The sequence below is a fragment of the Staurois parvus genome, unplaced genomic scaffold (assembly GCF_062004578.1).
Source record: "Staurois parvus isolate SC_StPar_1 unplaced genomic scaffold, SC_StPar_1.0 ptg000450l, whole genome shotgun sequence".
Lineage (NCBI taxonomy): Eukaryota > Metazoa > Chordata > Amphibia > Anura > Ranidae > Staurois > Staurois parvus.
This window is the reverse complement of record NW_028318246.1, coordinates 777,783-803,689: the sequence shown is the minus strand read 5'-3', so window position 1 is coordinate 803,689 and position 25,907 is coordinate 777,783. Positions and strand designations below refer to the sequence as shown.

Sequence of the window (25,907 nt, the reverse complement as noted above, 5' to 3'; positions counted from 1 at the left end):
CTCCATACTTTTAAGACTGTGCTGGAAGAGACAGCAAACCTTCTGGCAATGGCACATATTGATGAGCCATCTTGGAGGAGTTGGACTGTCTGTGCAAACTCTGTAGGGTCCAGGTATCGCCTCATGCTACCAATAGTGACACTGACCCTAGCTAAAACTAGTAAAATCCAGTCAGAAAAGATGAGTAGGAAAAAAATGTCAGTGGCCTCCACCTGTAAAACCATTCCTGCTTTGGGGGTCGTCGCATTGTTGCCCATCTAGTGCATCTGTTGTTAATTTCATTAACACCAAAGCAACCCCCTCTGCTACTTAACTGACCAGATCAATATCCCAGGAATTTAATTGACTTGATCTATACTCTGATTAAAAAGTGTTCCTTTAATTTTTTTGAGCAGTGTATTTGCTGAGGTATGTGTAATTGGGAATTCAGTAGCAATGTTCCTGTTTCCCTTTAAATTCCTAACAAGCCTGAGCAGTTCACAATGACAATATGTTGGAAAATATATAAGCAGAAAATGCTTTAAATTTTATTTGGGGTAAAATGTAAAAAAAGACAAAAAACTAGTAAGTCTGTAAAACATGTATTTCTAATGTGCGTCTGTTTTTTTTTTTTTTTTTTTTTTTAATGCTGCAGGTACCCACAAAATATCTAGTGATCCTTCCAGAAATCTAGCTAGTGCTCAACGTCCTGTAATGAGTTGAGAACACTCTTTCTGCTAAGAAATCCCAAACAATGTTGTCGTCCATATTTGAGTTTTCCTTTGACTATAAAACAACTCACTCTTAACTCAAGGAAAGGTAGCAATATGCTGTAGTTCAACTGAAGAGAATGTGTAGAGATGTACTGCATATGCTTTTCTCCCAGGCATGCACTGCATGCACTCCAACCAATATCCCAGCTTGATGGGACATATAATTTGGAATAATGAAATGTATTTGCTAATATCACCTTTTCCTGTAAACATCATGCTTGGCTCAATCCCTTTTAACATCCTGAGACTTCTTAGTTGTTTTAGTGTAATTGGTGGCTTCACTGACTTTTAAGGGAGACTTGTGATTTCAGAGGAAGCTGATTTGTGCATGAAAAGGTAATCTTTGTACATAACAGCTTTTCATCTGCTTATATTCAGAGATCATTTTGCACTATATGCTTAGTATGCAGTACTGCATTTGTATGTATTTGCTTATTTTTACTTGCATTCAGTAACGTGCCTTCTCATTCACACATGTAATACAAAACAAATTACATTATTGATTAGGTAGCATCTTTGTTGGAATAATTTTTATGTTTTGAATGTGTACCTGTTTTAATTGGAAGACATGTCTGTGAACTTATAAAATGAAATTGTATTTACTCATATGAATTTACATATATAAATAATTATATAAGCAAATACTTGGAAAAAACACATATGATTCTTCTTTTTTTGTAAATGATAAAAGGAAACTGGCTATCTGAGTGTACTGATGACTAATATGTGATCTCACTGTGCAAATAATTTAGGTACAGGAAGTACATGTTATTTTTAAGGAATTGAACTACTAGATTTTTCAAGGTACTGCTAAGGTACACAATTAACATTTCTGGATGTTTCCCATAACATAGCACATCATACCGATAGATACACTACATTGCCAAAAATATTGGGACACCTGCCTTTACACACACATGAACTTTAATGGCATCCCAGTCTTAGTCCGTAGGGTTCAATATTTAGTTGGCCCACCCTTTGCAGCTATAACAGCTTCAACTCTTCTGGGAAGGCTGTCCACAAGGTTTAGGAGTGTGTCTATGGGAATGTTTGACCGTTCTTCCAGAAGCACATTTGTGAGGTCAGGCATTGACGTTGGGCGAGAAGGCCTGGCTTGCAGTCTGTTCTCGAATTCATCCCAAAGGTGTTCTATTGGGTTGAGGTTAGGACTCTGTGCTGGCCAGTGAAGTTCCTCCATCCCAAACTCACTCATCCATGTCTTTATGGACCTTGCATTGTGCAATGGTGCGCAGTCGTGTTGGTACAGAAAGGGGCCATCCCCGAACTGTTCCCACAAAGTTGGGAGCATGAAATTTTCCAAAATGTCTTGGTATGTTGATGCCTTAAGAGTTCCCTTCACTATAACTGAGGGGCCAAGTCCAACCCCTGAAAAACAACCCCACACCATAACCCCCCCTCCACCTAGCTTTACACTTGGCACACTAGCAACCACCGAACCCAGACACATCGGATTGCCAGACAGAGAAGCGTGATTCATCACTCCACAGAACACGTCTACACTGCTCTATTGTCCAGTGGCGACATGTTTTACATGACTGCATCTGGTGCTTTGCATTGCACTTGGTGATGTAGGGCTTGGATTCAGCTCCTCAGCCATGTAAACCCTTTCCATGAAGCTCTCTATGCACTGTTGTGCTAGTATGAAAGCCACATGAAGTTTAGAGGTCTTTAGCAATTGACTCTGCAGACAGTCGGCAACTTCTACACACTTTTTACGTGTCCTACCAGTTTGTGGCTGAGTTACTCTTGTTCCCACTTGCTTCCACCTTGTTATAATACCACAAACAGTTGACTGTAGAATATTTAGCAGCGAGGAAATTTCACGGATGGACTTATTGCACAGGTGGCAACTTATCATGGTACCATGCTTGAATTCACTGAGCTCTTGAGAGCGACCCATTCTTTCACAAATATTTGTAGAAGCAGTCTGCATGCCTAGGTGCTTGATTTTATACACCTGTGCCCATGGAGATGATTGAAACACCTGAATTCAATGATTTGGAAGGGTGTCCCAATACTTTTGGCAATATAGTGTATATTTGATGTGTATCTGTATTGAATTGTGTGATGTGCTGGGCTGCGGTAATTGCAGCTAAAGGTAGCCCTATTAGTTATTAAGTGGTAATTGCCAAAAAGATGATACAAGTTAAATATCCTTGTATATGATAATTGTTGGTCCTTTATTTAAAACCTATGGTTAAAGAACTGAAATCATTGGCAAGAATAGAAGCGATCAGGCAGGTACACATACAATGCATCCAGAAAGTATTCACAGCGCTTATCTTTTGCCACATTTTGTTATGTTACAGCTTTATTCCAAAATGGACTAAATTCTTTTTTTTTTTTCCTCAACATTCTACAAACAATACCCCATAATGACAATCCAAAGCACAGCCATTCAAAGCAGTGTGCCCGAGCCGACTGGGAGGAGGACTGTTAGTAAACAAAGCAGTCCTCCTTCCTGTCGGAGAGACTTGGTGATCACCGGGCGCCGGCGGGTAATTACCAGACGGGACCAGGTGATTGATATGTGCGGCCTCCTACCTGGAAATATAAAATCACATATATATACACGTTATTTTGCGCACCCCTGCCGCCTTGTAGCAGTATATTTGCTATAGGGGGGTGGGAAAGCGGTTAACAAAGCAGGGTTTTATAGCCTATATAGGGGAACCCTGCTGACAGCTGTATGAGTCATCGGTTGTTAAGGATGCGGTGGCCCAGCTCCATAACAACCTGTAATTGCCTGTTTTTTTTTAACCTTACATTTCAGCTGTCATGGGGGAATCCCACTGACAGCTGAAAGAACCGAGCCTGAAAGTATCAGCTTTAGGTATTGGAGCATTTGCAGGAGTACTGATACTCGTGCAAATGTTTAATATCGGTACCGATACCAGTATCAGTGCAACCCTTTAACATACTAACATGGTCCTTTTACGCCTTCTGCTGCCACCAACGCAAGGCTTAGGACATTTCCCAGCATCTGTAGCTGTGTGATTTGTGCTTGATTAGCTTTGAAAGAGTGCATATGTGACATTAGGGTATATTGAACATGGGATTTCTCCGTAAAGAAAACCTGTCATCTGCACTATGTTTTCACGTATGTAGGGAACCCCTTATAATAACAATAATGTTAGATTAAAAAAAAAAAAACAAGTACAAAGGTTTAATATAACAATCCCACCAAAAAAAAAAATCTTAACACCCCCCACATACATACATGCATATGTTGGATTGCACCTGTAAGTGAGAGCAACAGTTGGGCCACCATTCAATTTAACTGTAAATTGATGAGCTGTGAAGGGTTTTAAAATGTCACCTATTGATTTGGGTACAGTTGTCCTTTTTTGTTTCACAGGCACATGCAGTCAATGCTGTTTTGTATCTGTTTGCTCAATGCAAACTCCTCTTTTACTAAAAATGTGGTAATATATTTTTTGTAATAATTCTTTATTTTGATCAGATGGTTAAGTCACATGTAACTGTGTAGCTAGTACATACTGTACATATGGAAAATGATACAGGGATCACATGGGCATGCTCAGCTAAGATCATTTCAGGTTACGTTACCAACACAGGTTGTTAGAGCCCAGTGTAGCACAACTCCTGTAGACATGTACAAAGAGAACTTGACATGAGCAAAAAATATCTTAAATTTTAACATAGTAACTTTACCTTACTCATATAAGGTCACACCAAAAGTTGCGATCCAGAAGAGCATCAGTTTTGCAGTAGGGAAAGAACTATGAGAGGAACAAATAGAAATGGGGTTGGGGGATAAATCACCAGTGCCTCTGGGGAGGGACCCCTATCCAATCCTGGCAGGTGGGGTATATCAAGGGAGAGTTCATAGGGCAAGGAAATGCCACTGGGCTTGTACACGAGGAGATGACGGATTGTCAAGGTGAGGGGACCAGGTCTTCTGAGGTCATCATTGTTTAGTAAGAGGGAGAGCATGAGAATTCAAGCCAAGGGAGCTAGGTGTTTCGATATCTCTCTTCTAGTTATATAGTGTGGCTGTAAGCTCCTCCATCTTGCACATTTCAGAGATTCTGGAAAAGCAGATGCGGGTTGTGGGAGACGACATTGATTTCCACAGTACTTAAGCACATACTGTGTATTTAAGCCCAAAGTAGTTGTGGGCCTAGTAGTAGAAGTGATGTTTTGTAATAATTCAGGGGAATGTCATTAAAGATGAACTACACTGCATTTGAGCATTGCAAACCAGAAGTACTATGTAATTCATTTTTAATATTCAAAGGACACTTCCTCATTCATCCGTGTCTCCATGCTTTGTTTTGCTAAGATAGCTCGTACAAAAACACCCCCTAGCATTTCTGGCCGTGGCCCTCTTGAGTAAGGGCAGATGATTCATGTAGCATTTACTTCCTGGAATCCATCTACCCTTAGCTCAGGCATGCAGACAGGAGGGTGTGCTTAGCTGAGAACGCCCCTCCTTTCCTACTGAAGACTCCTGGGATGTATGACATCATTTGCCTAGGCCTGGTAACCAGGAAGTAACTGAAGAAATGCAAATATTTACTAATGCTAGCAACATAAGGATCCTAAATGGTCAATGTTGATTAAGAGAGTGAAGTTTCACTGTAATGTGTAGGGAGTAGTTGATAACATTCGACCCAAATCCACCAAGATAAACCGAAGGATAACTTAATGTACTTTGGACCAGAAAGGGCATAGGACAAGACATTCCCAGAAGATGTGAGATACTGTAACCTGTCCAGTTTGACATCGCCAGCAGGTGCTAGGAATCTGAGGGATCTGTTTATGAAGGAAGTCAGGTGTCTATGATACCATCGCTTAGGAAGTTTCTAGCCTTGCTCTTGGAAGCTATTGGATAGGGATGCTCCATGGAACAGTGAAATGGCCCTGGGTATTTGAGTTCTGGAAAAGGAAATTTAAAGTTCACCTTCCCATTTTTTAATGTAAGGCGGGATATAACTGTCAGGAGGGGGAACTAAAATTTGCTTGCTTGCTGTTGTGCTAATATCATTTGCAACTTCCACCATTTTATTCTACAGGGTCACTGCATTCAGGCCTATAATGTGAGTTTTAACTTGTGTACCTAAAATGGGGGGGGGGGGGGGTTGGCAGTGAAAGGGTTGAGCTTTGAAAAGGAAAGCTAGAGGATGACAGGTTTTCATGCACAGCTGTTCCAGATTCTGTCTGCTTCATTTTTAGTAAATTCGCCTCACAGTGCTTTAGCTGACTAAAACCTCCTCTACAAGGTGAACAAGAAGGTGGTAAAACAGGTGGCTGTATGTTTATGACCCCTGAATACCCACCTAAAAGATAAAATACAGTTGGAGGCTGAAAATTTAACGTGGCTTGGAGTTGGTAGGCCGCAATGCCTGCCAAACTTGCCTATTCAGTGGGGCTATGCTGCAAGCAGGAGCCAAATGGTTGTCTTACATTCGTGGTACTTTTTTCTTTTGAAACTTACAATTTGGCAGCAGAAAAGGCCAATAGAAAAGCAGGCATTCAGGAAGTGGCCAGTACAAAGGCTCCTGTATGGGCTTTTAACCACTTGCCCTCCTAAGGATTTACCCCCCTTAATGACCAGGCCTCTTTTTGCTACTCGGCGCTGCACTAATTCAACTGATAATTGCGCAGTCATGCAATGCTGCACCCAAATCAAATTTACGTCCTTTTTTTCACACAAATAGAGCTTTCTTTCGGTGGTATTTGATCACCTGTGCACTTTTTATTTTTCACGCTATAAACAAAAAAAGACCAAAAATTTTTAGGAAAAACGATATTTTTTAAATTCAGCTATAACAAATATATGGTAAACTCAAAGTTGGTTATAAATTTAGGCCAAAATGTATTCTGCTACATGTTTTTGGTAAAAAAAATCCCAATAAGTGTATATTGATTGCTTTGTGTGAACGTTATAGCGTCTATAAACTATGGTATAGATACTGCAATTTACGCCATTTTTTTGCTATACAGCGCTGCGCTAGTTTAACGGACAATTGCGCAGTCATACAATACGGTACATAAATGAAATTTGCATCATTTTTTTTCCCACAAATTGAGCTTTCTTTCGGTGGCATTTGATCGCCTGTAAAAAAAAAAAAGAGGAAAAAAACAATATTTTGGACTTTTTGCTATAAAACATGTCCAGTAAAAAAAATGTAAAAATCAAGTTTACTCATACATTTCTACCAAAATGTATTCTGCGACATGTCTTTGCTAAGAAAAAACCCAATCCGTGTAAATTAATTGGTTTACGTGAAAGTTATAGCGCTTACAAATGGCGGGAAAGATACTGGGATTTTTAATTTTTTTTTTATACTAATAATGGCGGCGATCAGCGACTTATGGCGGCGATCAGCAACTTATGGCGGGACTGCGGTGGACATTCTGACACTGGGGGGGAACTGGGGACATCCCCAGTGACACCAATACAGTGATCAGTGCAAAAAAAACCCCACTAACACTGTACTAATGGCACTGGGGAGGAAGGGGTTAACTTTTTTATTTACTGAAAGGGTTAACTGTCTGAGGGGAGTGTTTTACTAGGGGGCGGGGGTGTGTACTGCACGGGAACAAGGCTGATTCGGAGAGATAAACTCTTCTCTCTGGATCAGCATGTCAGGAGCTGACGGGACTGACAGAAAGCAGAGCTACTGCAGCCCTGCTCTCTGTCAGTGATTGCCGTTAATCGGCGGGACACGGCCGGTAATGACCGGCAGTGACCCGGCGACTGACACCCGCGGGCGCGATCAGCGGGACGGGTACGGCGGGCATGCGCCTCACGCGCGCCCCCTACCTGTTTTAAAACGTGGTTTTGCCCAGCCGCGCCGACCGGCCACCGTATTTCTACAGTGGCTGGTCGGCAAGAAGCTAAACAAGTACCAAATTCAGTTATGGCACGATGTAAAAACTTGAAAAAGTAAATAAAAAACATTTCCTTTACCTTCCCTGAGTGAATGAAATCCTCTTTCATTTATGTCTCTCGTGCCTTCCCAAGACCATGTGGATCACAGTGGAGGGATTTCAGCGGCAATGCTATCAATCCAGAAAGCAGTGGGCAGGACTTGGTGCTGATTGACAAGCTAAAGACTTATGAATCAGCAGTGACAATGCATACAGGCATGTTGCTGCTACATTTTTTCATCCCATTGTAATGCAAGCAGGCACAACCTACATGAAATTCTTCAGGAGCAGTGTAGCATCATGGCCATACCATTACAGGATGTTGGGTTAGGTGGACTTCATTGGCAGGTTCAACAGGTATTTTTGGAACGTTCAAAGGGGATCAAGAGAAAACAGATGCAGATATAATTAGGTGCTGCAGTACATGGGAGGTGATAGTTCAACTTTAAAGTGGTCCTAAAGTCTAAATTTTTTTTACCTTACTGCATTCTCTGCATTAAGGTAAAAATCACTACCCTACCACTCAATACCACTCTTCATGCAAAAATCGTTCCAGTTCTCACAAAAATGCTGGATGCAGAAACCGAGTCTGAACCTTTCTTTCTTTCTTTTTGGCTGGCAAGTCTTTGTTTTCGGCGATAGAGATAGGCAGGTGCTGATAAAAGGGGACTCTGATATAATGGGGGGGGGGGGTCTTTAACCTCCCTAGCGGTCTGATTATGTCCATATTTCTGTGCTCAAAGCGGTACATTTTTTTGCATGGAAATATGTATTTTTTTTTATTGTAGGCCTGTAATTTTTAGGAATAACTCACTGAAATCTGTCCGAACAAGAGTCTAGTAAAAAAACGCTTTTGACCTAAAGGGACGCTTTTTGGACGCCATGGACATTTCTCAGTTTCCAGGCAGAAATAACGGTAAAAATGCAGGCAGGGCACAGGACAAAGCACTCGGGACAAAATGTATGTGAAATGGTTTGATACAGTAATGTTTTACTATGTGATTTTAGTGTATTGAATGTCATAATATGTCATTTTCAAATTTCCCGCCGTTCCGTCCCCTGTACGTCCTGATGCTCGCAGGGGATGGAACCCAGATGAGAGATGCCGGCATCCGCCGGAGGACATTGCAGGGGACACTGCAGGAGGGACATCGCGAGAGCGCAGGACAAGGTAAGTGACCGAGGGATCCCGGAGCAGCGCCGCATGGTAAGCCCGAGTGTAGCTCGGGGTTACTGGTTTTGGTACAGAAACCTTACCCCGAGCTACACTCGGGAATACCGCCAGGGGGTTAAGGGAGGGTGCTAATATGAAGGGCTTTTGATATAATGGGGGAGTCTCTAAGGGGGGTGCTAAAATGAGGAAACTCAAATGGGGGGTCACTAAGGGGGGTGCTAATGTAAAGGGACTCTGATCTAATGGATGGGGGTGGGTCTCTAAGGGGGGTGCTAATGTAAAGGGACTGTGATCTAATGGGAGGTTTTTAAGGGAGTGATGATGATATAGGGGGACTCTTATATGGGGGGAGGGGTTCTGATCAGCATCAGTCAGCACCCCCCCCCTTAGAGACCCCCATTACTCCTGGTTCACATATGTGCGGCCTGCATGAGAGCCCATTCATTTGAATAGACTCCTAAGCCCCGGGATACACAGGGAAGTCTCTGCACTACGGGAACCAAGGTTCCCAGTACAGTTGCGATTTCCAGTGCCTGCGGTGTGCCATTAGAATTAATGGCACCTGCCTGCTGGTCTCACATTCCTCTGTGGGTGGTGAGGCTGCAGGTATTTGTGCGGGTCCGGCAGTGGCACCACCTGCACAGATGTGAACCAAGCCTTAGATCAGAAAGACACCCCCCTCCCTTATATTAACTCCCCTACCCATAGATTGCCTTGCTGGTGGGACTCAGGAGCAGCTGCAAGCCAGTAAGTATCTGAAGCTGGGAGCCGGAGTTGGGGGGTGGAATGGCTGCTCCTCCATGTGCCGTCCTTGCCGTCTTCCCGGCCAGCCAATCAGAGAAGCCGCTATTGCCAGCTCCCCACCCATTTGGGGGAGGTTCAAGAGAGGGGAGGAGGCTGCCAGGCTGCCCAATCATCGCTCCCCCACACAAGTTAGGCATGTGATATGCGGCCCATGGGGGAGAGAAGGTGAGGAATTCAGTAGGCGGCTGCCCAAGGAGTTGCCTGGTGTCAGCAGTTGATGGGCTGGTGGGAGCCTGGGCACCGGGACATGATTTATGGTAGCCATGGCGACTTAGCGCCCAGGATTTGTCGAGCCCTGCTTTTTGATAGTGAGGTTCGGTACAGTCTTGCTCCAAAGGAGGATGTGAGACTTCGTCTGCATGCTCCTCAAACCATGATTTGACATCACCAGCTATGTGAGTCAGAGTATTATTGTCTTGGTAAATGATGCTGTCTTTGGGAAACTATGGGGTGCACGTGGTCGGCCAAAATTTGTACATGGTCGCTGACCGTGACTATCTTTCAAGGTGATGATGGGGCCTGCGGAATACTGAGATATGGCTGCCCAAACCATGATTGCACCGCCACCATGCTTCACCATTGGCAAAAGACAATCCTGGTCGTAATTTTGGGATGGTGTTTGCCACACAAAAACATGTCTAGTGTTTGGAGACAGTGTGAAGCTCAAGTCATCACACCGTATAACAGTCTTCCATTCACCGATAGTCCATGATTTATGGGTGTTGCACCACTCTATCCTCTTCTGAGCATTAATATTGGTCACTAGAAGTTTGGCAATTGCAGCTCACCTGTAAATGTTTTGCTTATGGAGTTCCCTCCCCACAGTTTTTGTGGACACAGGCTTTGGAAGAATAAAATTGAGCTCTGCAGTCACTTTTTCAGCAGTTGTTTTCTTATTCTGTGTCACAATCCTGCGTAATGTCCTTTTTAACTCTCTCGGACAGTTGATCATGTCAGCCGCGCTTATGCTTATCAGATGACTTTTCCCGGAAACTGTATATGCTGTCATAACCTTTGATGGTGTACCTCACAACACAGCAAATACATTTCCAACTTCAGTCACAATGGCACCAGCTAAGTGGGCACCAACAATGTGCCCTCTTTGAAGCTCAGCAAGCTCTGACTCCATATTACTAGCAGCGCACGCAGTGAATGACGAAAGTGAGGCTTCCCAACTGTTGGCTATGGTGTCTCATCACACAGCAAAAGAATGTTACATCACTTCCGCTTTCAGCGTGAAACATTTCATCACTTTCACACCTGCAAAGCATTTAGTGTTTCCATATTATATCAAGCACCTGTATGTGGCTTTAACAAGAATAGAGTCACTGTAGAGGACCCTTTACATTCCGTTCACTTGTGCCTAGTTTGTAAAGTTTGTCCTGGTAACAGGTTGATTTTTATTTGAACTTTTGACTAGAGTGTAACTTTATAGTTCACAAAAGGAAGAAAGTTTGATTTCATTATTAAATGAATAAATAACATGTATCTAACATATTAATTCGCCCAGGAAGTTATACTTGGACTGGATCCTCCTTTTTTTCTCGGTATAGTTACATAATTGGTGGTTTGAGAGATTTTACTTCTGTTCGGCTCCATTAGCTCCTCGCTTTCTGGGGAAAATAGGCATCAGGCAAATAAAAATGTAACAGCGGTTATGGCATCCCCCAGCTGCATTAAAAAAAATATATTTTTGTCTGTTTCTGTGAAAGAGTTCCTCTCACTTCCTGTCTGGTAAAACATTGTCAGTAGGACAGGAAGTGATTGTGAATTTTCTGATTCCCTGATGGCAGTAAAAATTGCATTCTATTCAAAACTGTGACAAAATGTTTTAGCTGAATGTACACTTGAAACCTGACATGCCTTTTTTCTTAACAACGTATTTTCTGCTTTCATTGCAGGGAAAAGCCTGAAAGAACCTTTGATTTGGTGCTGAAAGTAGAGTGCCCATCCTCTGAAAATGAAGGTACCTTTCATTGCCTTATGATAAAATACAGTTTCCTATATAAGCCATTTATTTTTTAAAGAATATGTAAACCTTACATGTCATATTCTTAATATGTGCCTGGTATACCATGTACTTGTATGAAAAAAGTATCTTATTCTCTTTGTATTGCTTCTTTTGTGTGAAATCCCTGGTGTTTCTGCCAGTCCCTCTGCTTTCCTATTAAAAACTGACCACACTAGGATTGAGAGCACAGCTTGGTCAGATTTCTGGCTGTGCTGAGAATTCAGCCTGCTCTACTCCAATGATCAGACTTCTGCTGACCCGCCCCCTCTGCACGGCCATTCACTGAGAAGACCAGTGTGCTGCTGTTTCTCTTTCTCCAGCTCTCTTAGCTTCCTCTTATGTGGCCGAGAACAGAGGGTATGGGATCACTTATTAAAAAAAAAGAGGTGAAAAGGTATTTATAATGGTTTTTTTTATATGTATACACACGTTTTGACATTTTTTCTGTTTTAAACTGAATTGTTTTACAAGGTGAGGGTTAACATATACACTTAAAAGAGTAGTTTTTCCCCCAAATTATACTTACCTAGGTGGATGCAGCATTGGTCCCCTACCTGCTCTAAGTGTGAGAACTCAGCAATCACATGACCGCTGATCGCTAAGTTCTCACCACCACTGTGAGCAGACAACAGTGACTTTCAGTCACCGCTCTCTGCTCTGCCCCCCCCTCACTGGAGCACTGGCCTGTGGAGGGTGCCACTTCAGACTCTGAGGTGAATCCTGACTTTAAAGTTGGGTTCTTTTTCCCAACCTGCACCGGCTGAGTGACATCAGCCTGCTGTCAGCTTAAAACGGGTCACAGGAGTGCAGGACAAACTGCACTCCTGTGATCCACAGGAGAAGTACAGCTAAAAGAGCTTTGGCTGTACTTCTCCTTTTAAGGACTGCTGACCAGCAGTCTACTGCAGCCATGTGTCCCGTGTGGGCAAAGCGATATACTGGTATGTCGCTGCCTGCTTCTGGATTAGGCACATGCATATCCAACCCCCTCCAACAAATGATTCATGGACGGGACCTGCTGATCGGCTGTTTCCAATCAGAGCCCATAGCCCTGTGTTGACAATCAACAGAGGGAAAGATCTCTGTTTTTTTTTTTCCTGCAAAGCAGGAATAAGAAACAAAGATCTGTTAGTAAAAGTAACACACATTACACATTGTTAGGCAGACATTTAACCCCTTGATTGCCCTGGATGTTAACCTCTTTCTAGACAGCTTGATTAGTAAAATGGGTATATAGTATTGTCACTGATCACTGTATTAGGGGCAGTTAGGCATTTTCCCCCCCAGTGTCAGTTAGTGTCAGATTGCCCTCTGCACTATCGCAGTCCCATATAATCAGTATAAGAAAGTGCAGCACTAAAAAATTAAGTCAACAATAATTATCAGTATCACATACATGCAAGTGAGTGTGGTGTATTATCAAGTGCCAAGTAAGAACGTGATTGTATCAATAGTCTATAAACCAAGAAAGTGTTCAAAGATGGTGCAGACTTGACGTGGTCAGGTCAGCAAATTAGTGCTCCATCCACATATAATACGGTTGTGACTTCCAGTTCAATCCGTGTGAGAGATTGTATAAAATGCGCACTCACCAGATGCACATAAATCATGCGCATTAAGCTGAATATGACTCTGTAGGGAGCCCCTTTAGGTAGATCTGTCAGACAGCCTGGAACAAGGATCCCTCCTCTGGACACAAGCCTCCTCTGCAGCCACGCTTCTTCCGGGGTTTTCTGTAATCTTTAGCTCAGGTCAGAGCCAATGATATAAATGCCTCATAGTGTAGTAGTTAAATGGTATTTATTACATATAGATGATCATCCAGCAGAAATAAGTGCATAATGTTGCATAAAAAAGCATAAGAAATATGTATCCTAAAGGTAATTGCACGTGGCCGATCAGCCACTCTGCAAAATGGCCGCCGGGCCTTCGTGCTGCTCCGGCGGCGTGACGTCACGTACGGCTCCTCCTTGATGCGTTTCGTGCCAAGCACGTTATCAAAAGGGATACTGATTATTATTGTTTACTTAATTTTTTAGTATACGTTTTTTAGAGCTGCACTTTCTATATTGATGTTTTCTAGGTTTTAGGGTTCCTACATTGGTGCATATGCAACTGGTTACACTTTTAATTGATATATTTATTTATTCTGTTTTGAGCACCCGCTGTATTCCTACTATTCTGATAGCAGTCCCATATAAGTCGTAGATCACCACCATTAGTAGTATTGGAAAAAAGGAAATCATACATATGTGTGTGTGTGTGTGTGTTTACACACACGCTGCTCAAAATTAATTAGAGGAACACTTTGAAAACACTTCAGATCTCAATGGGGAAAAATATCATGCTTTCTATCTATACTGATATGAACTGGGTAATGTGTTAGGAATGTAAGGATGCCCCATCATTTGAAAAAAATTATGCAGCAGGCTAGTCCATTTTGCTGAAATTTAATGCAGCAACTCAAAATGGTCCTCCAGTAGTTTGTATGGCCCCCAGGTGCTTGTATGCATGTCTGACAACACTGGGACATGCTCCTAATCATCTGAGGTGCAACCTGGTGGCGTTGGATGTTGTTATCCTGCTCTAATCTGTGAAAAGCACAGGGCGCCAGTGGGGGACCGGCAAATTCTGGTGTTCAATGGCATATGCCAATCAAGCTCTATGGTGCCGGGTAGTAAGCACATGGCCCACTAGAGGACCTCAGGCCACCCTCATGAAGTCTGTTTCTGATTGTTTGGTCAGAGACATTCACATCAGTGGCCTGCTGGTGGTCATTTTGTAGGGCTCTGACAGTGTTCATCCTTTTCCTCCTTGCACAAAGGAGCAGATACCGGTCCTGCTGATGGGTTAAGGACTTTCTATGGCCTTATCCAACTCTCCTAGAGTAGCTGCCTTTATGCTCTTGAGACTGTGCTGGAAGACACAGCAAACCTTCTGGCAATGGCACGTATTGATGTGCCATCCTGGACGAGTTGGACTGCCTGTCTAACCTCTGTAGGGTCCAGGTATCGCCTCATGCTACCAGTAGTGACACTGACCCTAGCCAAATACAAAACTAGTGAAAAACAGTCAGAAAAGATGAGTAGGGAAATAAATGTCAGTGGCCTCCACCTGTAAAACCATTCTTGTTTTGGGGGTCGTCTCATTATTACCCATCTAGTGAACCTGTTGTTAATTTCCTTAACACCAAAGCAGCTGAAACCGATTAACAACCCCCTTGGCTACTTAACTGACCAAATCAATATTCCAGGAATTTAATTGACTTGATGCTATACTCTGATTAAAAAGTATTCCTTTAATTTTTTTGAGCAGTGTATATTACCAATTCTTAGGTGTGATGGCTGCATTGGTTTACTTCTATAGGCTTTCTTCTATTTTCATCTGGTGATCTGGCCAGTAAGTCTATTGTTTTTCAAAAGAACAAGCTCTCTTGCAGATGTATCAGGTACAGGGATGAGACAAAACTATTCAACACAGACAGTGGTGCTTACAATTATCAGCTTTTATTTATTTATATAAAACCTTTATACCAAAACGAAAAAAACAAAACCAAAAGTGTGAGCTGGAGTTTGGCTTCAATTTTTTAGTGTATCTAAATCTACTAGTACACCTAACACCCCCAGATGAACAATGCTTCTGTCCAGTGGTTGCCCTGTGCTCCTTCATCCAGGGTGGGGGCACTCTAATACAGGTGGTCTGTTACTGGCCAGATCACTAGGAAAAATCCTATAAAATTAAAGCAAATGCAGGCACCACATCTAAGGATTGGTAGGCTGCAATATACTACAATTTTGGTTTTGGGTTGAATACAGCTCCAGTTAATTGCATGCATGACAAGTATTGTATAATAAGAAATATAACAGTTCTTTATTACTGCTTGCATAGATCGCAGTATTCCCCCTGACAATGCCTTCAAGTGCTTTATTTTCCATATGGTTGAATCTAGTCCGCATCTACTTTCTGGACTGAGATACTAGTATAGAGATGGCACATTTATGTAAATCCTGCTGCCTTTGCAGTCTTGGCTATGTTGAGATTCGTAAGACACAATTTTAGCCCCAGCTGTAGCTTTCCAACCTTTCTGCAAAATTACATTGTTGCAGTCTAATCACTGAAGGTGAGGAGACTGAGTTAATTCTTCTTCCTGCCTGCAGGGGACTGATGGCATAATAATTATAATACAGGATTTATTTAGCGCCAACAGTTTGCTCAGTGCTATTACAATATAAAGGGAGACAATACAGCAACAATACAGTTCAATACAAGAGGGTTAGGAGGGCCCTGCTCCTTGGAGCTTACAATCTAAGATCCATAAGACAAAGTCACTTGTTTAAAGATCAATAACTGCTACAGTTAGCAGAAATGTATACAGAGAAGCAGTAAATGCCTTAGGGTTGGGCAAATACAGAAAACACATCGGCAGATTGCGAGGAGCAGTTTTATATACACTATACAAGTGCAGTATGAGAGCATAACAATATAGTCTCAGAACCCACCAGGGGAGGGACCCAGTGGGGGATGTTGTTCTATGGGTTATGTCAAACTACAAAAATGGCTTTTTAACGCTAGTAAAGTTTTTTTGTATTGTGACATGTCTGGAATTAATTCATTGTGACTTGTAAAGTTAATGAAAGGTCCACTTTATGTACATAAGATTGGTATAGCTAGACTCTTTAGGCTCATGCACATGGGTGGTTTGGCTTCTACAGTGTAAATATTGGTCTTTTTTAGGTGCAAGGGGGGCACATTTGCAATATATAGCCTGTTGCCAGCAGCCTTTCAAAATGAATGTATAGCCCTTAATGCGATTACCAATTTTCACAGGCAGGGGGCTGTACACTGCACCCGTGTCCCCCTTGCGCCCATAAACACCTGATTTTTACAATGTACGAGCCAAACTGCCTGTGTGCATGAGCCCCCAAAGTAGGAAAAAAAATCCTAGTAAGATCAGTGCATCTTTGACCAGGAGTCTGTCAGGTAAGAGATAGGAATTTAAACATAAAACTAGTGGTTCACCCCATGCAAGATTTAACATAACCAATATAATGACCCCTAAGGTGGAGGTTCTCTTTGGAAGCAATACTGAATATATATTCTTGTTTTCCTCTACCTTAAGAACATGACCCTCTCTCCTGGCATTCATTGCTTCTGGATGAATTTTTCTTGAATTCATACATTGAAAAGTAGTAGTTCCTCCAACATTATCAGCATGATCCTAGGACTAACACATCTCAGACTCCCAGTGGATCTGCATGTTTTCTGTGTGATGTGTTCACAGCTAAATCAGAAATAATACACAGCTGCCCCCTGCCTTATGATTTCCTGCTAGTGTCATTAACACCAGAGCCTTGGCAGGGCTTCAAAAGAAAACACAGCTTAAACCACAAACACAGGAACTCATCGGCAGTCGTTGGGATCCATTTAAAATTTTACACTAGAGCGGCACCGCTGACTAATGGAAAAAATAACTTGTATGCATTTTATATACCAAGAAATACTACAGTTCTGAATGCATAGATGGCTTTAAGACCTTGCAGTGTTTCCTTTGTGAATGTCTTATATACCTTATCTGCAAATGTATAAGTGAATACATTTTTTTAAACAAAGTTATTGGCTGAATTTATTGCCACAATCATTAAATCAGGAAAAATGCAGTGGAAGACCTTAGATACCTCTTATGCTTAAAAGACAAATAAAGTCACAGCATACATTTTATAACAGCATTATAATATACAGTAACCAAAAATGAAACCCTACTGACCACTTCTACTTTTATTGGGGTGGGCCTATGGCAGGGCAGGAGGTGAGAATAATAGTGGCATGCTAAGCATGCCACACCAAATGCTGAGTGTGGCCAAGTTGTGCTAACAGTGGAAGGATTTAAAGGGGCATGGTTTATTAACCTGGGTCAGGAGTGCAGGCCCAACTGTGCACTGTAAGTCACTGTTACAAGCAAGGGCAAGGTGGTCAATAATCCACATCCTTATCTCCTGCAATGAAGTTTGCACAAGGTGAGAGGGGATGTGACCTCATCATTAACCCCGGACACAGCTGGGAGCAGACATACCCCGCCCTTCTCTCCTCCAACTCCTTGCCAATCACCAAAATGTCTCTAAGTTGGAATACCCTGCAACCGCAAGGGCACCAGTATTAAAGCTTGAAATAAATCAGGGACACGTTCTTTATCTAGGAACAAAATTGGAGACAAGTTTTCCCCCAGAGACAGCCCCCTAAAATTGGGGCCTATTCCCAGAAACCAGGGACGTGTGGTCATCCTATTAGAATAGGAAAATGGGCAAATGATCGTTCTATTTGACAATCCAATAAAATCTTACTTGAAAAATCCCCTGCCATGTTTTGAGTTCTGTCTGTCGGATATCTGACTTGCATGCTTTGCAGCCTCTCCACTGCTGTTTACTTTTTATTTCAAGGAACTAAGTATCCCATGGCACATTGCTTTATGCAAGCAGTAATTCCTGTACTGACTCCACCTTCTGAAACTCCTCCTTTCAGTACCTCTTTTGTTCAGAAGGCAGGTTCTGTGAAATGTGTGACACAGCAGTGCCTACTCACAGGTCATAGTAAATACAGCATTCAAGGAGTCCAATGTGTGGGGTTCTTCACAAAGTAAGTTTAAAACTTTGATTGTTCAGAGAAATAGGAGGCTAGGAATAATTGAAATACAATATGGAAATGAATATATGGTTTTACATTTTGAGCACAGACAATGCTTTAAAGTAATTTGTAAACCCTCCCCCCTTCAGTTTAAAATAGAAATGAAAGGCAACATTAACCTCATTGCGCCGGCAATACGCATATATGCAGTCTCTTGGTTGGTTGGGCCTTGATGCCGAGAGGCTGAATATATGTGTACCAAAATGTAAACAAAGCGGTGCCGAGAGTGCGTGCTCCCAGCACAGTTACCAGCGCCTAACAGTAAGCTCCCGATGGCTACTTGCGTCTCATGTGACTGCTGGCACAGCCAATCACTTCGGTCACATGATTATAAATCCCATCCCGCCTCCTGGCAGCAGAAACCCCTTTAAAGGGCTGGTAGGCGCCAGTGTTAAGGGGTTAATTTATAGATAACCTCTGGTTATTAGGAACTTTTGGATCGTTGGATCTGACCTCTTCTATTTTGAAGATAAATTTGATGTTGTTGATCTACTCCAAAACTGATGGTAAGGATTGTTCTTTTAGTGTAGTGAGAAGACGAGAGACATTTTTTATTTAAAGCAGATCTTTGGAAGGTCCAATAAAAGAGTTTCTGTGGAGAGTGTCTCTCTCGTTTTAGCAATATGGATGATTAAATGGCGAATTGAACCCAAAGAGGTTCTGATTGCTGAGCAAGTCCAACATATGGAAGGGCTGCTTCATTGGGAAAACTGGTGATTTATATAGGTGGATAAGCAATTTAAAGGAAGCCTCTTGGGTTTTTAGCTGAGCATTTGTGAGACAGGCTGCAAATTATTTCCCATTGTTGGTCTGTAAACTGCATTTGTGGATCCCTTTGCCACTCTGAATTTAGGGGATGATTTTCTGGGGATCCCATAAGCTTATGTATAACATTGAGTTTGCATGCCAGGTTCGGGGTGCATGCCGTCCCAAAAAAGGCATACAAATAATGTCCATAAGAACAGTATGTAACATTTGGATTGACTGTATAATATGTAGTTGCTCGTTTGCAAATGGGACCACATGGGAATGGTATGTGTACCATCTGCTTGGGTTTGATTCTGTGTTTCAATCATGGAGCCATTGGGAATGAAATGAAAGGCTGGGAGCAACTTTATGGGACCAGTTTAAAAGAAAATAAAAACTAAAATATGGAGGGGTTCCTTCTTTGTGTGGTTAGTGGGCTAGGTTGTGAGGTTAGTTAGTTGTCTCTTGTTGCTCTGAAGAAAAAAAAAGAAGTAAAATTGATCCAGTGGTTAATTCGGTTTGATTTTTACACATATGATTAAAAAACTGTCAATTAAAATTAATTTTTTTATTGAAATTTTAAACCAGAGGTCCATATTTCCTGTCACTTTTTGCCCGTTCACACATAATTGTGTATAAAGAAAAAAAACTGAAAAAATGGATGTGCATTGCATTCCGTTAGCATGGATATGGACATATGCGTGTTGATGTGTGTTTTAAATGTACATTGAGACAAGTTTTTATGAATGTTATATTTACATGCATTTTCCGGTTATTTCCTTTGACATCACATCCTATTTCTGTTTGTGACTTGAGAGAAGAAGCGAGGGAGAAAGGAACAAAAAAAGAGAAAAAACCCATTTTTGTTTTTGAAGAAGTATTGGCAAACAGGATATCTAGTGTAATAGCCCTAATCACTGTGATTGCTCTAGTGTTATCAAGAAGGAAGCGGATGAGGAGATTGGGGCAAGCCAAATGGCGCTGTTGGGCACATATATTGCTCATACAGTGTGACAGCAACAGCCAGTTTTGGACCTTACCACCTGGATTTACGATGTCACTCATCTATTTCTGTAAACCTTGCCATTGAGACACCTCACTAGACAGCTTTTCACTGCACATTCTTTACTTTTTCCTCTAAGGTGCCTGCTGTATGGGTTGTGAAGAACAAAATAATAAAAAGCTTTTCTTTTTTCCTTAACCACTTGCCCTCCTGAGGATTTACCCCTCTTCCTGACCAGGCCTCTTTTTGCTATTCGGCGCTGCACTATTTCAACTGGTAATTGCGCGGTCATGCAATGCTGTACCCAAACAAAATGTATGTCCTTTTTTTTCCCTCACAAATAGAGCTTTCTTTCGGTGGTATTTGATCACCTGTGCACTTTTTAGTTTTTGCGCTATAACCAAAAAAAGACAGAACATTTTGAAAAAAAACAACAATATTTTTTACTTTCAGCTATAAAAAATAAATAGTAAATTCAAAGTTGGTCAGAAATTTAGGCCAAAATGTATTCTGCTACATGTTTTTGGTAGAAAAAAATCCCATTAAGTGTATATTGATTGCTTTGTGTGAAAGTTATAGCGTCTACAAACTATGGTATATACTGCAATTTATGCCATTTGTTTTTGCTATACAACGCTGCGCTAGTTTAACTGACAATTGCGCGGTCATGCAATGCTGTACGTAAATGAAATTTATGTCCTTGCTTTCACACAAATAGAGCTTTCTTTCGGTGGTATTTGATCACCTGTGCGCTTTTTATTTTTCACACTATAAACAAAATAAGGCCAAAATGTATTCTGCTACGTCTTTGGTAAAAAAAATCCCAATAACTGTATATTGATTGCTTTGTGTAAAAGTTATAGCATCTACAAACTATCGTATAGATCAGGGGTCTCCTAACTATGGTACTCCAGGTATTGAGGAACTGCAAGTCCCACAAGGCCTTGCAAGACTCTGCCTCTGGGAGTCTTGTCTGTGGCTGTCGGAGGCATGATGGGACTTGTAGTACTTCAACAGCTGGAGGGCTATAATTTGGAGACCCCTGGTATAGATAATGGAATTTACACAGCTTTTATTTTCTGACTGCCTATCACATTTCTTGAGGTGCTAAAATACCAGGACAGTACAAACATCTCAAAATTACCCCCATTCCAAAAAGTAGAAACCCTAATCTAAATGTTTTTGTTTTCTTTCTTCATTTTCCAAAAACTTGTGACAACAAACGAGATCTGCAAAATACTCACTATGCTTCTTATTAAATTCCTTGGGGTGTCTACTTTCCAAAAAGGGATCATTTGGGGGAGTTGTTGCTTTTCTGGCATTTCAGGGCCTCTGAAACTGTGATAGGTCGGCAGGAAGTGTAATGAGGAAATAAAGCCCTTTAAAAGTCTTTAAAAGGTGGATTTTGCGGTCTTGTACTTGGCTAGACTGCCAAAAAGTTTTTCACATGTGGTATCCCCATACTCGGGAGAAGTAGCAGAATGTACTTTGGGGAGTAATTCCACATATACCTGTGGCATGTTTAAGTGACAATTTTGTGTAAAAAAAAAAAAAGATAAAAGTTTTTTTTTTTTTTCATTTTCCGAAAACTTGTGGTAAAAAAATAAATTCTTCTATTGACTCAACATGCCTCTCAGCAAATAGTTTGGGGTGTCTACCATCCAAAAGGGGTTGTTCTGGGGGGGGGCATTAGAAGTTTATGCCACACATCACTCACGCTGTATTTTTTGCTATGAAATTACTTTGAACCCCCAAACATTAAATATTTATTTTAAAGCAGACACCCTAGTGAATAAAATGGTGGGTGCTGCAATTTTTTATGTCACATAGTACTTGCGCAGCGATTTTTCAAACCAAATTATTTGAAAAAAATACACTTTTATTTTTTTTACTTTTAATGCACAAAAACACAATATATTGGACAATTATTTGGTAAGATATAAAAGATGATGGTATGCTGAGTAAATAGATGCCAAACATGACATGCTCTAAAATTGCGCATGCTCCATGCAATGGCGACAAACTGCATACATTTTTTTTATATACATAGGCAACGCTTTAAAAGCCTTTACAAGCTACCATTTTAGATTTACAGAGGAGTTCTGGTGCTAGAATTACTGCCCTTGATCTGACATTCGCGGCGATACCTCACATGCATGATGCAACTGCTGTTTACATACTGGCGCAGGGTCAATGCTCGCGCACGCGGGGGCGGCGAGGGTGCTTTTTTAAATTATTTTTACACTGTCCCTTTTCATTTTTTTTTTTATTACTTTTAATGCTATCACAAGGAATGCAAATATTCCCTATAACTTCAATGGCCATTGTCATATATTCTTTTCTGAGAAATCTGGGGTCTATCAGACTCCCAGATATCTCTTCTGCCCTCACATTATCTAATCTCACCAAGATCTGTGTGATCAGATGCTTTCCCAATTTACAAATGGCGCTGTTTATATCCTGCAAAACTGAAGTGATGAAATGCTCGTAGCTTCCGGTTTCTTAGACTGTAGAGATGGTTGGCATGATTTCGTTCTCCAATCGGCTATATGGTCAGCTGGCAGAAACACTGGCTGCATTCTCAGGTTCCCCCAATGGCACGGGACTGCCCGAGAAGGCCATGGAAGGCAGCGGGGGAGGGGGGGCATCTTCTTCTGCTGCTTGTAAAAGCAATCCTGCAGCTAATTAGCCACTAGGATTGCTTTTACATGAAAGCCAATTGCTGGCTGAAAAAAACGATACCAGGATGATGCCATCCTGGTATGACCACTCAAAGTCCAGTGATGTACCTGTACATCGCTGGTCCTTGTTGGGTGTATATGCTATGTTCTTTTTTTTTTTATGCAGCCTGTGGGCTGAATGAAAAAAGAAGAAATCTCTGCCAGAAAAAGTGCGTGATATACCCACCATTAGAATATACAGCCCTGCATTAACCCATTTCTAATGGTGGGCACACGTGAAATGTGCCAAAAAATATTATAAATATATATGCCGAAGCAAAGGGGCCATCCACCCCAGGCCCCCATGCTTCGGTATATATGCTCTTTTTTTTTTTTTTTTTAACTGCGGTTGAAAAATCTCATCTAACAGCACTGCACACACCTACTTATATATATTCTGAGAGCAAGACCCTGTTGCTGTCAGAATAAACAAGTAGGTGCTGCAGTTGAATGACATCCTCATTTCTCAAACAGGCTTCTTCCCCCTTTCTAAGATGGGTATTTACAAGCCGTTGGGGGAAGCCCTGGCGATTAGGTCACACGGTGCCACATGTGCCAATTCCAAGACTGTACAAATGTCTAAATATGGTACGCTTGAATAAAAATTGCCCACGTATAAGTGGTACCCCATATGTAAAAAGGATGACACCAAGTCCCAAGCTATCTTGCCACTGCTCCCCATGTAGTCTGGGCATCCAGAGGGCTCTTTTCCCTTATAAATCCGAAACTTACATGTATAGCCTGTTGCCCTCTCACAGGTCCTATACATCTTGACCCCATATCTGGCACGCTTGCTAGGGAGAAATAGTTTGAATGCAAGGTGGCCAAAAAAATGAATAAGGGACTCGTCAATGCAGATGTTTTGCTGGGGAATATAGACATCTGCAAATTTTTAGTTAAGGTGATTTACGAGGGGCTGAATTTTGTGGAGCCAGTCAAATTCAGGGTCATTCCAAGGACAACAGATTGTGTTGTCATTGAAATGCATAAAACTCATTATACTTTCATATCTATCCCTGGCTATGGCAGCAGAGAACGCGGGCATATAATGAATCGGGTCTGTGGACCAATACAACCGCAATTCATTTTTTTAGTAATGCCCATGTTGAGGGTTAGGCCCAAAATACTTTAAATTCGGAAACTGTAATGGGTTTCCATGCGAATGGTCTGGCAAGGTTTGAATTTGGGTTGGCGGCGATAAACTGTTATGCATATAAATTGCTTTGATTCACAATCAATGCATACAGATATTCTGTGAAAAACAGCTCTAAAAATTAAGGGGAGTATTTAAATTTTCTGTTTCCACCTGAATTCCGGTTTGGGCAGTGAATGGGGGAAGTACGGGTGCTGCAGAATTTGTGGGCTACCAATCGGGATTTGCAAGCACATTCGAAATACTAGGGGCTCTATGGGCCTATGTGCGAATTCTTGGTGGCTGTGGGACACTTCTTCTGCTCGCCACCACACTAGCTTGTACTGCACTTATGGGACTCTCCACGGCACCAAGTGATACTGCAGTGCTGGTATGTGAAAGACCAGGATGTACTAGGCCGCTAGTGCTCACCAGTTCACCAAAAGGTAGAGCGGCACTAGTACTGGTACTCTGCTGCATATGAGAGTCATCATTTGATTGTAACATCTCAGCGACCTGGGGACTGGTACGCCTGATCTTAGCAGAGTGCTCTTCTCCATCGCCTGACCTATCTGTCAGTGTACCGCTGCTTTCTACAGGTTTGTATTCTAAGGCTGATTGTGTCAGTGAGTCTTCCCCTTCGCTCTCCTCTGACATTCTCAGAATCCTGTAGGCCTCTTCACTAGAGTACCTTTCCATTGACATTTTGGCCACTACATTTATAGGTACCTAGTGCGACTTGCGGGAAAAAGACCACCTGGCTGTCTGGGACTGCTTGAATCGCTACAAAAAAAGTTACCGGAAAGTGCTAACAGAGAACAGGCCTGATTTTTGTGAACACTGCAGTTTTGTGTGAAATGTATCAAGTGACAGTGACCTACTGACACTGCATTTGCTGGGGGAGAAGAGGGAGGGGTTAAGCGTAGGGGCTAAACGCAGGTGCTGGCAGGTTCCAGGGGTGATCCTGCTAGCGTTGCATTTTTGGGGACACTATACTAATGTGAATGCTGGTATAGTGCTGATCTGATCAAAGATATTGATCCATTCAGACACTATACTATCAATGGAGGTCTATTGTGTATGTGAGCGTGGCAATCTGATGCTATCTGGGAGGGACGCGAAAACTGTGGGAGCACTAATCACTTTTATATTTATATATATATATGTATATATATATATATATATATAAAAAATATGTATATGTTTGTGTGTGTGATTTTGCACACCAGTGCCGCCCTGGAGCAGTATTTCTACTATAGGGTGGCACGGAAGCGGTTAAACATGTCCTGTAAACAAAATTTGAAAAATAACATTTCGTCATAAATTTAGGCCAAAATGTATTCTGCTACATGCCTTTGCTAATAAAATCCCAATACGTGTAAAGGAATTGGTTTACGTGAATTTTTTTTTTTTCCACTAGTAATGCCGGAGATCAGCAAATTAGAGTGGGACTGCGGTGGGCATTCTGACACTGGGGTAACTGACTTGGTGTCACTGACATCCCCAGTGACACCAATACAGTGATCAGTGCTAAAAAATTCACAACCGCCTTTTACTATGGTGACACTGTACTGCTAGGGTGACAGTATGTAAAAAAAAAAAAAAAACATAAATAATAAGATAAAAAAAATAATAAAAATGTAAAAAGAATTTTTGGTTATAAACTAATTTGGGTTTTTTTACTAAAAAGATAATTGAATACATTTTTACTTGGGGTTTTTTACTAAAAAAAAATTGCATACATTTTGTCCAAGATTTATGAAGAAAGATTATTTATTTGAAAAATATTATAAGAAAAACACTTTTTTTTTTTCAAAATTTTTGAACATTTTCATTTATATAGCAAAAAAAAAAAAAAAAAATCCCAGTGGTGAATAAATACCTCCAAAATAAAGTTTTACCTGTCTCAAAAAAAAAATGCTAAAAAATTCATAGGGGTACAGTGTTGCATGACCGCGCAATTGT

The 25,907-nt window shown here is 41.5% G+C and overlaps 1 protein-coding gene across 6 annotated transcripts in view; it reads left to right on the top strand.

The window, feature by feature from the left end:
• Window positions 1-25,907, top strand: part of DENND1B (DENN domain containing 1B) — a 319,310-nt gene that overhangs the window by 36,670 nt on the left and 256,733 nt on the right. For all 6 annotated transcript variants that reach the window (XM_089688668.1, XM_089688666.1, XM_089688667.1 and 3 more), the window contains exon 2: window positions 11,553-11,617. In XM_089688668.1, the coding sequence (XP_089544794.1) occupies window positions 11,553-11,617 (65 nt within the window). The remainder of the gene's footprint in view (window positions 1-11,552; window positions 11,618-25,907) is intronic.